Here is a 14,252-nt window from a genome sequence, read left to right as displayed (position 1 = left end):
TGTTGTTTTCATCCTCCTTAACTATGCGCACATTTCTATCACCGGTAGTTTTTTTTTATTTTTTTTCTTGCGATCCTACTTAGGTAGTGTTTGATTCGGCAAGTGGTAACGTAAATGGAAATGGAATCAGATTGCACTGTAATCAGAGGTGGGATGCATGATTACTGTCTTTGTTTGGTTTACTAATGTAACGCTATCGCATCCCGGCACAACCATAAGCCAGATACGCAGCAGCGAGGCACATCCTCGCTGAAACCGATTAGCAACACGACGGCCATGCCGGCCGCCTCTTCACCAACGCTCGCCCGCCATGCTCTGGCTTGAATCTCAGATAGCCGCAGAGGCAGTAGAATCCTGATTCTCTGATCGAAACGAGAGCCTTGCTCTCACCCGACAAAAACAGCCGCCGAAGGAGCCTTCCCGAACCGAATAGCTTGGGCCTCAGTGGTGGCCGGGTGGCGTACGGGTTCCTGGCGGAGTTACTCGCCATTGTCTCCTTCCTCATCATGCATGGTCGCCAGGAGGTAAAGGACCGGAGGCGCAAGCACAAGCACACGGCAGCATTTGGAGGATACCGCCGCGCTGGAGTCACGATCTGTGACAGCGCCACCGCTGTATCATTTTTTAATTACGGTGGTTGAGGAGCTGTATCGAGCACGTAGTAGCTCGGGGTGTAGATCTGATTACACGTTAATGGATTACAGACTGTTGCAAACAAACGTTTGTAACGATAAGAGTCGTTAATGGATTACAGACTGTTGCAAACAAACGTTTGTAACGATAAGACTTACCCTCTGAAATGAAATTACGTTACATTTTAGACTGTAACCAAACGGCATCTTATTTTAACCCAAGATCTCTTGCCAAGCTATTTTCTACCTCCCGTGAACTACAGTATACTTTCCTTGCCCGAACATGTGTCTAGTGGTGTTTTTCACTTGTTCGGGCAGTCCCACTAGTTTTCTCGGGGATATCCAGTCAGGTTGTTTTCCACCTCAGACGTTCCCTTGGACGAGTAGGTGTCCGGCGACATTTTCCACTTGCTCGGATTGTCTGTCATATTAGTTCTGGTTCTCTTGTTGGGCTATTTTCAGTATCCCATGAGCTATAGCACATAAAAGTTTTTCTTCCTAGTCGCTATGGAGCAACCAAAGCAGTTTGTGAACCTTTTTATTTTCACACGGTACCACATAATTGGCACGTAGGTTTAAGTTCAGCGTGCTTTGTTATCACTTTCATGATTTAACCCATAACCTTATGCATCAACCAATCATAACGATTAAAACTCTACGAGCTGTCAGATGCCGTTAGTGCACTTATGTTGAGGGTCTTCGTGCCGGCGATGGAGCCGGAGTGTTTGGTTCCTTAAGTTAAAATTTAGTCCGTGTCACATAAAATATTCGGAGGCTAATTAGAAGGACTAAATATGAGTTAATTATAAAACTAATTGCACAGATAGAGACTAAACGACGAGACAAATCTATTAAACCTAATTAATCCATCATTAGCAAATGGTTACTATAGCAGCACATTATCAAATCATGAACTAATTAAGCCTAATTAGGCTTAATAGATTCGTCTCGCCGTTTAGCCTCCATCTGTGCAATAAATTTTATAAATAGTCTATATTTAATACTCCTAATTAGTATCTAAACATTCGATGGAACAGTACTAAAGTCCTTTAGGGGTAGGAACCAAACACCCCGAGTCGGCACAGCTTCACGTAAAGCCGGTGAGGAAGACCTGCTAAAAGGGACCTAAACTGGCTGTTCTCCACCCATGGTTAGCTCGGTCCTTGTCATTACATTGCAGGACTGCATTGCATAGTACCAAGTACGTCAACACCTAAACATATTTCAAATATGCATGCTGCTAATATCTATTCGGCAAGAAAATTACAACAACAGCAGTTATACAGGTCTTTTCGAGTCTATAAACATAATAGCTTATAAACGGACAAAATTATTATCACTTTTTTTGGCGGGGGGGGGGGGGGGGGGGGGGGGGGGGGGGGGGGGAGATGCACATCAGATTATGCCCACCTGAGGTGAACTGAATAAAGAAAGTACATCCGCATCTTTAGTTTTTTTTGTCAACTGTTCTGCTCAATTACTACAGAATAGTCCTAACGTATGTTCCACCATATGTCAGCTTGTGGTTTTCCGTTACTGAATATTTCATGAAACATCAGAAGGTAGAATTCGGAGCCCCTGGGTGTCTTCGTGCCCCTAAGTGATATGGTAGGCAGAAGTTTGCTTTCTATCCACAATATAGTAACGAAAAACTTTCCAACAACAATACCACACATCATAAATATTATATTACTAAGCTTTTGTAGTCAGACAAGCTGGCAAAAGTGTTTTGCATGCCTTGGCAGTCTTACATTATTAACCAAACACATTCTAAACGGAAGACATGCACATACAATCATGCAATGTTCTTAGAGCGTCAAGGCAGGCGAGGTGTGGCAACCCACGCCCACCACGACACCAAGGCATGAGGCGACGCGATATCTTACCAGCCCAAGAGACTGTAAAATAGCAGCAACCGGTAGGGGACAGGAAAGAAAAAGGGAAAAATAGGGAGAAAAGGCAAAGTAATTTTGATGAAAAATATGCAACCACATGCAAGTACCCACTTTACTAGAGCAGTTCTGTTGATGAAAAAAAATAAAAAAAATATCTAAAAGAGATAGTACACAAGTACTCCCTCCGTTCTGAAATACAAGGCATCCTAGGATTTTTAGGACAGATTAAAGAGGTGGGCAAATGTCTCATATACCCTTAGCTAATGGTAATACAAGGCAAGTTTTCCTGTTAACAGGGAAAATATTTGGCAAGCTTTTAATTGAGTTGATTGAGTACTTGCCAAAAACTCCTAGGACGCCTTATATTTGGGGACAAATTTTGAACCCTTGGATGCCTTATATTTCAGGATGGAGGGAGTACAAGTCAATCATCCAAAAGTACAGCTGCAATAGGAATTGGTCAGCTTCGCAAGGGCTATGTGTAAAAAGCAGGTGAGCGAAATCAGTTAGTGTGCCATATCGGATTGAACTAATGCAAGAACCAATTGCATGGGGCTTGGCCACTAGGGACTGAACAAATCAGTTAGTGTGCCATATCGGATTGAACTAGGAACGACATAACTAGGCAAAAAAGGAAACAATTAATAATGGTGCAATGGCCTGTTGGGCCAAAGACTAACAAACAAACTAGTGACCTGCACACGGACATGGGGTAGGTCAATGGGCTGCAATTTCTTAGGTACTTTCATACCCGGTTAGGGATGGCAGCGGTTTGGATAACGTGTGAGTAGAGTAAATGCCCACCCGCAAGAATACCCGAAACTCCCAAGTCTTACCCATATCCTCGAAACCTAGCGAGTAAGATTTTGTACCCGTGCCCGTACCCACAGGGTACCCGACAGGTTTAGGGTACCTATCGGGTCTAGTCATGATAGCACAAATAATATATCATCCTAATCATAAAAACAAGTATAATTCGAATCTACCACCCACACAAAGTCATTGCAAATAGAACTAAACACTGCAATATTTTTTGTTGTCCTCATAGTTCAAAGTAAATCCAGTCTCACGTATTAGTTTTTGTAGTTAACACAATCACATGAGAATAATACATAAATACATAAACATTATAAAAGACGTGAGATGACAAGGTAATAATAGTTGTATTTCGGGTGCCCGATAGGTACCTGCGGGTAAGGTTGGATACCAGTGTCCTACCCGCGGGCGAGGGTATGGGTTTTTACCCGCGGGTGAAAATTCATACCCATACCCTTGCCCGTCGGGAAACCCGCGGTATCCATGCCCGCGGGTAAAATTGTCATCCCTAATTTACCCAGCAAGTACTACAGATAAAAAAAATAACTACGAAACTACTACATCCCACACAAGTATCTACAGAGATCCAACATGAGAAACTACTGTCATTCACATGGCCACTTATGGACAGCAATTCTGACTAACAAGGAAAGAGTTATAAAGAATCCAACTCAAGAAAACTTGAATACCAATCATGTAGTAAACTTTCAGCCTCCGGATAACTAAATAAGCTAATGCAACCAGTGTTTATCTTGATTAACATGTGGCAAATAAAACTGTCTTTTTCAACTCAAGTCTGTTAAAACTGTCTTTTTCAACTCAAGTCTCTTTTCCTCCCCACACACACCCTAGGGGGAAAGAATGTAGCAGATGCGCCATACACAAGTTTCAGCGACCAAACCACTCAACTCGGACAGCAACCTGGGTTAAGAAACCACAGAAGCAGAGCACAGAGCTGTGTGGTATGGGCAAGGCACCAAAGGGCACTAAGCCACTTCCTGCAGCGCAACCTGGACACTTGGTTCTAAAACTAGTAGTCTGAGTGGTTTTCAGCTCCTATATTTTTTTTACAGAAATGATGAAACTCAAACTCCATTGCATGATAGAGGAGAGCTTTTACGGTGAAGTAATTGGTATATACTTGAATTTCACAACCCATTATTGTGGATAATTTTGGTGCACACACACCGTAGAAAATTATTGAGTAGATTAATGTTTGATGAAACATAAAATGAATGAAAAAAGAAATAACTCAATGAAACACTCTAAATATTAGAAACACATCCAAAATAATAAAGGCTGCCAAAACTGAAAAAATGAACCATCCATGGTATACCAAAACACTACCAACTATTAGGTGAACTCTTTAAGAATAAAACAAAAGGAAGACATCCAGAGTTCAAAGGATTTACCATGTCAAGTGAGTAGTGGGTCAGCGATCTCCATCCCAGGACCTCAAATAACATAAAAGCAAAACCGAAACTCAATCGATGTTCCATATGAGGGTAAGTAGGAAAAAAGTAGAAATGCGTTGTTCCAACTAATAATTTAGTAAAACGAATAAATTATAAAAGAATTACTCTACTTTGATGGAGCAAACAAAAGGTAAACACAACGGTGCATGTGCTTGTATTTGCGTACTTCACCTACATTTACTTTCCAGCCATCCCCTACTTATCTACAAGTTGTGGGTGGGCATAAGCTTCTAAAGTGCTCAATGCAGGAGGAAAAAATAATTAGGATGTATAATTTCGGCAATAGCTAGACAAAACATTAAGTATAGACTAAGATAATTTATATTACTGAAAAGACCAATTGATTAGGACGTATGAATGACAAAATCCAACATTAATGAAATATAGATATCATTCTCTCAACCTAAAACAAAAGAAAGCAATGTATTGATGGGTTCAAACACATCTCGTTACCCAGATATCAACCAGGGTACCTTCTTATGTTGGCCCTTACGCATATAAAATGCGCACACAGCAGAGGCCCTGGCAGAATCCTGAATGAAAGAACAAATTAGAATCTTATAAATCCAAACGCAAGTAGATGTAAGAAACAAATTAATATTACGCAAGGCCTGTGTTAGCATGAAATAAACAACTTTTCAAGCAATACAAAAACCTGGTGCACTGCACCCCCCAGATTAGTATAGCTTGAAGCCAAGCATAGCCAGCATGCAATCATAAACATCAGAAGAGTACATGCTGGCACACAAATGAAAAGTGTTCCAAGCACGTGCAAAGATTTGCTTACACATTAAGCAACAGTGTTACACATATAACCTTGCTTGTCAGCAATCCACAAGTCAGCATAATTGTTAGATGAAATGAAGCAGACTTTCAAGTATATCTTGTAAATCCATAGGAAAGAGTATAATACAGGAAATGGAATGCTGACTGGCTAGTTGTCTTACAAGCAACAGAACATATCCAAATGATAAGTGCATGCAGCAAGGTCTGCAGGTAGCCATCTCTTCCATAGTTCCGTGCTTCATCCACGTACTCGGTCTCGTAGCTCCCAGGACACAAGACAGAAACGTGGATGATTAGACAAGAGGAACCCAAATTCTATTTTACAAGGTAGATGCTAAGTTCAATGTCAACAGGAATCAGCATCTTATTTCACTTGCCAGTGATAAAAGGATGGCTAAGTGCTTGAGATACGGTTATCCTCTTTTCTGGATCTAAGATAAATATTTTATCAAGAAGATCTTTAAAACTGGATAGCATTTTTGGATCCTCGCCGGGAAAGTTTGAAATCAAAGAACCAATGTCCTTTGGTTTAATGTTCAAAATTAACCTCCTCACAGCCTGCAAACAGACGTATAATAAATAAGGAGTTTGAATAATACAAAAAGAGCATAGCAAAAAGGGTATGGTTCCATAGACACACCGTTTTTGTCACAAGATCCTCCTCAGTAGCATGGAAATTAAGATCTTGATCAAAGTGTTGCATCGTAAAGGCACCCTGCGTGATGGAAAGTTATAAACATTCATTTAGTGTAGTGTTTATATGTGCACTCAATTAGATAAGTATTTATCATCACTCCAGAATTCAACATAATTATGGATTTTTTTTAAGGTGTATGCAGCTTGTAGGTGTACTATCACAAAAGAAAGAGCATTTCATCCTTTAAGGTTAATAATGATCCAAGCATGTAGGACTAACCTTTCGCAGCATCTTCTTAGGGAATGGGCCCTTTAATTCCATATGAAGCCGAAGCATGGCATTGTTTGATGGACCTGGGAACAAGACTTTCCCAGTGTAAAGCTCATATAGACAGCAGCCAACTGACCATATGTCTAATGGATGGTCATATGGTAACCCAAGAACTGCAATAAACAACATGAGTTAGGTACAACACATTTGGATATAGAACATGTATACAGAACGCATGAGTAGAAAGTAGAAATAGTATCTAATGAACATTCTGAAATAAGGTTAAGTTAACAAAAGAACTCACTGATCTCAGGTGCCCGATAGAAACGGCTGACAAGATAAGGCGTAACCTCATTCATGCCAGCAAGCATAGCATTGCCAAAATCACATAGCTTGAGCACATTCTTAGCCTCATTCACCTAAAATGCAAACAACCAACACAGTTAGAAAGGGTGTTTATAATTAAGATGTGCTTGTAAAGATGAAATGACAGCATAGCAACAAAAATTGAGTTTTTATGTCTCACAAGCATAATTCTCATTAAAGAAAGACAATTGACGATAATACAATAGCTAAAAAGATGATGTTGCAAGATGGCATACCAGCATATTGTCCGGTTTTATATCGCAGTGCAAAACTTTGCAGTTCTTCAGGTGCTTCAAGGCGATGAAGAGCTGCTTTGAATATGCCCTCACCGCAGTCAGTTTAAGTCCGATATTACGACCAAATTTCTTTAAAACCTCACGAAGATTCATATTGAGAGATTCAAAAACTAAGCAAAGATGGTTCCGGTACATGAAACTAGAAATAAACCGCACGCAGTGGCGTTTGTCCTCACGGTCCGCACTTGCAAGTTTTTCCAGTATCGAAACCTCTTGCTTGCCAGCCTTGTACCTGAATAATCCAACATTGAATTAAATAGTCCTAATTTATTTTCAATACTAGAAATCTTTCTGGAAAATATCTCTTGGGAGCTTAACTTACATAGTATCATTGTTCCGGATAATTTTGATAGCAACTTCTTCAGGATCATCTTTACCAGCTTTAAGATCTTTTGCCCGCACAACTGTTGAGAACACACCCTTCCCATGTGCTGCTGTGATTTCATAACGGCCATCCAGTAATTCCCCAAACCGATAAGCTGCAGAGTCACAGAAACAAGAAAATAAATGAATCAACAACACAGGAGCAAAGCTTGACCACAGATAAAACAAAGAAACTGGCACGGGAAATGACCAGAAGATAGCACAACTTACTGTAGTACCCATCTGCATCGTCCCAGTTGTCATGAAGAGCATTTCTCTCAACATGCAAACCATCATCCTTGCCCTGTCCAATAAAGTAATTTTGAGATCGTGAAAGGCATTTTTATTTAATATTAAGAAAACAAACAGGCAACAGTGTTCTGTCTATGAAACTTAACCAGTTTATTTTGGCATGCAAATAATACATGCAAGATTAGCATGTACCTCAAGTTGCATCTCTTCCCATGACCTATGGATCAGAATAGTATGGAATGGAACTTCTATAATTAGCAGAAGGGATAGGAATCGTACCGATTTTCTAATGCCTGCAGGTGATTCTCCAAAAATGTCATCACAGAACATGTCTGCTGATCTCTCACTCTGGAATATGTAGTATAGGTTTTCAGGATGATATGGTTTCATATGTTATTAAACAGGATAGCAGAAAACAATTACCTTGGGTGAACCCTCTCCAAGACCTGAAACACCTATTGTCATCTCGTCACTGAATGCTCCCGTGCTAACTAAAGTATCATTCCGAGCAGGAGACTTCCCCACAGTGAAGTCTGCTTCACCAACGAATACCTCTAAAGAATCATGCTTATTTTCAGCTTCGTCATTGCCCGTAGAGCCGCTATCATTATCATCTTTCAGATGTGTAGTTTCATCTCCATCCATTGCTTTTACTTCTGTACAAGCAACAGTATATCTTTCAGCAGTAACTAAATTGGTCAGGACATAGCACAGCAAAGGTGTTGGACATGTTGTGAACCCAACATTATCTAACCAAACTTACCTTCATTATTGCTACTTGGTTTAGATTCCATATGCTGCTTCTGCAATTGCTGCTGCCTGTACTTCGCCATAATGGCTTCTTTCCTCCTCCTTGCTTCCTCCTTAATTTTTTCAGGGTCATCTTCTTCCTGCATAGCTAACTGCTGTTCAATTTTCTCTTGGTACTCCTCTTCATCTTCCTCCCTAATATTGAGATGAGAGCAGTAACTGTAAATATCCAGAAAACTAAAACACACGGAGAAAGGAGGTTATTCAATTAGCTATCAGTTAACCATGTAAAAATTGCCTTACTTGTTTAAAGAATTTTCCTTCATTTCTTCAGACCTCCGGCTTTTATGGTCGGCATCTCTATATTTCTCCCTGGATCTAGCCCTCTCTTTGTAACCATCGGACGTGCTGTATTTTGAGTGTGTTGAATCCCTGTGCCTGTCACTGTCACTAACTTTGTCCCGTGCTTCTCTGGTTCTACGAGTTTCACTTCCCTTAACCCTATGCCATTCCCTGTCCCTATCATATTTCTCCCTTTCACGTACACTGTCAACCCTGTCAGATTCTCTATGCCGATCTTTACTTGTATCCCTATTCCTCTCATGATCTTTATGCCTTGAACTACCACTCCGTCTTTCCCTCTCCCGGCTTTGATCACGAACACGAGCACTTTCCCTTAGATCTGATCTACTACGACTCCTGCTTCTTTCTCTGAGCCTACGAGTAGCTTCAAGTGAATCAAATTTGTCTCCATCTATCCTATCATCCCTATACCTTTCCCGGCTGCCGTGCCTGTCACCAGGTCTATCATGAACAACACGGCTACTGCTCCTCTCTCTTTCATTCTCCTGCCTACTAGTAGCATGTCTGCCAGACTTGCCATTCCGATCATTGCTGTCATGATCAAAACCATCCCTAAGACTTGCACGAGGACCATTAGCGCCATCACTTTTCTCTGTAGACCTCGAGTGATCTCTTGAACGAGCTTCACTGTGATGCCTTGGGTAAGGAGATGTTCTGGAGTGATTTTTGGAATGATAATCTTTATAAGACAACGAGTGACGCTCATCTATGTGCCTCCTTTCCTTCTCCCTTGTAGATTTTGAAAGGCTTTGGCTCTGCTCATACCCTTTGTTTTCATCAGCGTCACTTGATAGGATACCCCCGCTTTCAGACTCAGGGGCACCGCTAAGTGACTTCCTTCCATCTTTTGAGGATGGAGGGAGGGTAGGCAGAGCAGAAGCTTGCGGCATCATTGCATCTGCATTTGAATGTGTATCAGCACCATTGTCCAAGCGCTCCTGCATTTGCCATACATCAAACAGTAAGTAGGCAAGGAGTAACAGCAAAAGGGTACCCAAGGAATAAATACTAATTATGTTGCGAAAATTGAATTTAGACCTGCCAAGCCTCCAATTTCCCAATTATCTGCTGCGCCATAACAAGAGAGATGGTATTCGATATCTTATCTTAGGTGGAAATAAGCACCAGCTTGCTGTTGGGTTTCAGCTCTAGCCTAAATACTTTGATGTTGTTGTTGTTGTATGTACGGTATGTCTGTATGTTGCTGATGAGCAAGGCGGGAGACTAGGAAACACTACACTAGACTGTACCGAAGTGCTATTGCAGGGCTAGTTATTAGTTAAAGTCGAACCAAAGAGGTGGGGGTTTGAAGGCGGGGAGAGATGTACCGGAACAAGGGAATCCTGTGGGGCTGCGGAATCGGCGGCGGCGGCGTCATCGAGTATCTCCCCCTCCTCTACGTCGTCGTCGGGCGCCACAGCTAGCGGAGAGTCGTCGTGACGCTGGCGTCGGTGGTGGTGGTGGCGACGGTGGTGGTGGCGCTTGCGGCGCTTCGGGGAGGCGTCGGGCTGGGCGGCGTCGTCGGGCGAGCGAGAGTGCTTGGCGGGTGAGGGCGGCGACGGGGAGGGTTCTCCGCCGGCGGCCATGGCGATGGCGATGGCGATGGCGATGGCGATGGATAGGGTTAGGGTTAGGGCCTCCCTCCGTTCCCCTCACTGCGATGCCGATGCGAATTTGCTTGCGGTTGCGGGCCGGGTCGGGAAGAAAGGCATGATGTCGGTCCAACTGACGTCCTGGCCCCACCCGTCCCGCTCTCCTTCCGGTTCCGATTTTTACTTTTTTTTTCCTGAATTGATAGATACTTAAATAAATAGCTTTTTTTTTTTTACCAGGGACAGTCGCAACAGCCTTGGCAGTGGCAAGCGCAGCAACAGCAAGTAGGGGAGGGGAGCCCAGAGCAGAGCAGCAGCTGCTGAGGCAGAGCGGTTGTTCCTTTTCTTTCTCGCTCCTATCATTTCGTTTCGTTCCCGTCCCTGATCTGATCAGGCCAGGCCAGGCGGGGGAGCAGAGCAGGCCACGCCACGCCACTCCCTCCCCCACCCCCCTCCTCGGAGCAGGGGGCAGGTGGCGGAGATCGCCGCGCCGGGCACCGCATTGCGCCGCGCCGGCCATGGCCGATCCGTACGGCGATGGCAAGAAGAACCAGCAGCCGCGCCCCGGCCCCGGCCCCCGCCTCAAGCCCGCCATCGAGATGGAGGACCTCATCAACCTCCTCCACGGATCCGATCCGGTCCGCGTCGAGCTCACCCGCCTCGAGAACGAGCTGCAGTGTATGCCATCTCCTCCACCTCTTCTTCCTCTTGGATTGGATCTCATGCATCTACCTACCTACCTAGTCCAGTAGTCCTGACCAGAATTCCTTGGATTGGATCTCACCTCCGCCCTGTGCTGTGCTGTGCAGACAAGGAGAAGGAGCTGGGCGACGCGCAGGCGGAGATCAAGGCTCTCCGCCTGTCGGACCGTGCGCGAGAGAAGGCCGTACAGGATGTCAGTAACCCCCACCCCGCAGGGCTTCTTACTGCTACTAGCCTACTACTTGTTTTGCAACAACTCTGACTTTGCCTCCTGCGTCAATGTAAGCTTACGGAAGAATTGGCAAAGGTGGACGAGAAGCTCAAGCTCACAGAGTCTCTCCTTGAAACCAAGGTAATCCTTTTCCCCCTCGTGTGCATTTCGCTGCTGCCTTGTGCGGACAACCGATATTCATAGTATGTATGCAACATATCTTGCAGAACCTCGAAGCAAAGAAGATCAATGACGAAAAGAAAGCAGCACTTGCCGCGCAGTTTGCAGCAGAGGCTACACTACGAAGGGTTCATGCCGCGCAGAAGGATGATGACATGCCTCCTATTGAGGCCATTCTTGCACCACTGGAAGCTGAGCTGAAACTAGCCCGTCAAGAGGTAAATCTCCAGTCTTTTTTTTTTCCTTTCATTGCCGTTGCTGTTTATCAAGTTCTTCTTGAAGTGAAAATGCTAACATGTTAATAATCTTCTTTTGCAGATTGCAAAACTACAAGATGATAACAGGGCACTAGATCGTCTTACAAAGTCTAAGGAAGCAGCTCTACTTGAAGCAGAAAGGACGGTTCAGATAGCATTGGCAAAAGCTTCCTTGGTGGATGATCTGCAAAACAAAAACCAAGAACTGATGAAGCAGATTGAGATATGCCAGGTATGCACTGATGGAAATATCCATTTACAGTAACATTAACTAGTTTGCCTTGCCCATCAAGCTAACAGTATGCGACGCTTTGCCTTTGGCACCTAACAGGAAGAGAACAAAATCTTGGATAGAATGCACCGCCAGAAAGTTGCTGAGGTTGAAAAGCTCACTCAGACTGTCAGAGAGCTAGAAGAAGCTGTTCTTGCTGGTGGCGCAGCTGCAAATGCTGTGAGAGACTATCAGCGGAAAGTTCAGGAGATGAATGTAATGCCTCTGATATGCATTATGCATTTTAGGATATGTATACCTGAAGGTGCCATGACTAATGCAAGTTTTACAATGTTTCCTATTCTCAGGAGGAAATGAAAACTCTTGATCGTGAGCTAGCACGTGCAAAGGTTTCAGCAAATAGGGTTGCAGTAGTGGTGGCAAATGAGTGGAAAGACGGCAATGATAAAGTAATGCCCGTTAAACAGTGGCTTGACCAACGAAGGATTCTGCAAGTAAGTGAAGGTCTCCTTTCTTCTAGTTCCAAGCTGTTAGTCTGTTCCTCTTGATAGATTTGTTGAAGTTCATCAATTGTGACTTTTGTTGATTCGTTGAGCATTGTCTTTTTTGCAGGGAGAAATGCAGCAACTCCGGGACAAACTTGCTATTGCAGAAAGGGCTGCAAGATCAGAAGCTCAACTGAAAGTATGGTTTTTGCCCTTCATGTTGCTCATGACTACCTGTTCTCCCATCTTAATTTCTATCCGTCAGGTCTGTCTCTTCATTGTGATCTGTATCAAATTTTCCAGGAGAAGTTCCAGTTACGACTTAAGGTACTTGAGGAAGGATTGAGGATGTCTACATCCCGGACCAATGTCAGTACCACGCGCCGCCAGTCTATTGGTGGTGCTGATGGTTTATCCAAGGCCAATGGCTTTCTGTCAAAACGCCCATCATTCCAGATGAGATCATCAGTGTCTACCACAACAACTCTAGTTAACCATGCGAAAGGGGCATCCAAATCTTTCGATGGAGGCTGTAGATCACTTGAACGCTATAAGGGCCTTGTAAACGGGAACGGTATGAACGTATCTACCGATTCCAGTGAAGATAAGGAGTCCAGCAACTCAGATGAGAAGTGTAATGAGTTTGCATCTGCTGAGTCGGAGGACTTGGTGTCAGGTGCTCTATATGATTTTGTGCAAAAGGAGGTCATTGCCCTAAGGAAGGCGTGCCATGAAAAGGATCAAAGCCTGAAAGACAAGGATGATGCAGTTGAGGTAAGTTAAGTTTCGAGAAAATGCTTATATCTGTCTAGTTGTTCCTTTGTTTTTGTTGCCTCCTTGTAATAAAGTGATGCGCTGTACAGATGTTGGCAAAGAAAGTAGATACTTTGACAAAAGCCATGGAGTCAGAGGCGAAGAAATCGAGGCGTGAGTTAGCTGCTATGGAGAAGGAGTTGGCAGCTACGCGTTTGGAGAAAGAGCAGGATAACCGAGCGAAACGGTTTGGTAGTTCAAGTGGCTCTGCCAACAGTTCGCAGCTCCCACCTGGCAGGTACTTTGTTATCTAGAGCTGGTGAAGAATGAGGGGCTAGTATTGTTTTTCGGTTGACCAATATTGCGTGCATTTTAACTCAGGAGTTTACCTCGGAGCGGCTCAGCACGCAACATGTGACACCTTGGTTGATTAGGAGTGGTGACAAGGAAGGAGCCTCTCCTGATCCGGGAGAAGATGGCATTGTGGAAGAAGCCATCCTGCCTACATATCGTGGGTTGTGTTTGTGTCTAACAAAGGCAAAGCTAGTGGAAGGAAGGGTGTGCTCCGGCTAGTGTTTTTTTTTCCCCTTCTTCTTCTTCTTTTCATTTTAATGATGATGACATGGCATTTGCTGGTGATTATTGCTGTTCCTTTTTTTTTTTTACTTTTTTGGCATTGGCAATGCAATGATCTTTGTTGGTGTTGTATAGGTTTGGTGAGGAGTTGCTTTCTTTGATATCCATCCATCCGTTGTAATGTAAAACGTATGCACTGAAGAGTTGCTTATAATTTGCCTGACGTTTTCCCTTGTTTCGTTCTATCAATCAATGTTGGGCAAGTTGGTTTCTTGTTGTGATCTTGATTCCGTGGCGAATGATCAAGAGCACCGTCGGATCATTTTGAGCTCAGAAGGGGGCTTTTGGCAATTCTCTCTCCTT

General features: G+C 43.5%; 2 protein-coding genes across 8 annotated transcripts; one reads left to right on the top strand and one right to left on the bottom strand.

Moving 5' to 3' along the window:
- Positions 1-650: 650 nt before the first annotated feature.
- LOC117847843 (uncharacterized) lies at positions 651-10,576 on the bottom strand. Of its 7 annotated transcripts, none has more exons than XR_004638726.2 (15): positions 10,230-10,576; positions 8,842-9,839; positions 8,552-8,733; positions 8,212-8,444; positions 8,068-8,136; positions 7,768-7,840; positions 7,496-7,652; positions 7,114-7,405; positions 6,816-6,930; positions 6,521-6,684; positions 6,245-6,319; positions 5,766-6,162; positions 5,272-5,351; positions 4,756-4,797; positions 651-1,814 (listed from the first exon to the last, which is right to left on the bottom strand). XR_004638726.2 is itself a non-coding variant. In XM_034729128.2 (12 exons), exons 1-12 carry the CDS (start codon positions 10,485-10,487, stop codon positions 5,974-5,976), a joined length of 2,805 nt encoding a protein of 934 aa, XP_034585019.1. In that variant the 5' UTR covers positions 10,488-10,576; the 3' UTR covers positions 5,569-5,973. The 7 variants fall into 7 exon arrangements, 1 of the variants encoding a protein (XP_034585019.1); XR_004638724.2 differs by having other exon boundaries at positions 5,292-5,351; XR_011897933.1 differs by lacking the exon at positions 651-1,814 and adding an exon at positions 1,833-2,228.
- A 217-nt stretch (positions 10,577-10,793) lies between these two features.
- On the top strand, positions 10,794-14,112 carry LOC117847846 (microtubule-associated protein 70-1). Its single transcript, XM_034729133.2, has 11 exons — positions 10,794-11,171; positions 11,303-11,388; positions 11,482-11,547; positions 11,634-11,804; positions 11,905-12,075; positions 12,175-12,330; positions 12,423-12,569; positions 12,688-12,759; positions 12,864-13,334; positions 13,424-13,611; positions 13,695-14,112. Exons 1-11 carry the CDS (start codon positions 11,012-11,014, stop codon positions 13,729-13,731), a joined length of 1,725 nt encoding a protein of 574 aa, XP_034585024.1. The 5' UTR covers positions 10,794-11,011; the 3' UTR covers positions 13,732-14,112.
- Positions 14,113-14,252: the final 140 nt, after the last annotated feature.

This window comes from Setaria viridis, chromosome 3, assembly GCF_005286985.2.
Source record: "Setaria viridis chromosome 3, Setaria_viridis_v4.0, whole genome shotgun sequence".
Classification (NCBI taxonomy): Eukaryota; Viridiplantae; Streptophyta; class Magnoliopsida; order Poales; family Poaceae; genus Setaria; species Setaria viridis.
This window is presented reverse-complemented; position numbering and strand designations above follow the sequence as displayed.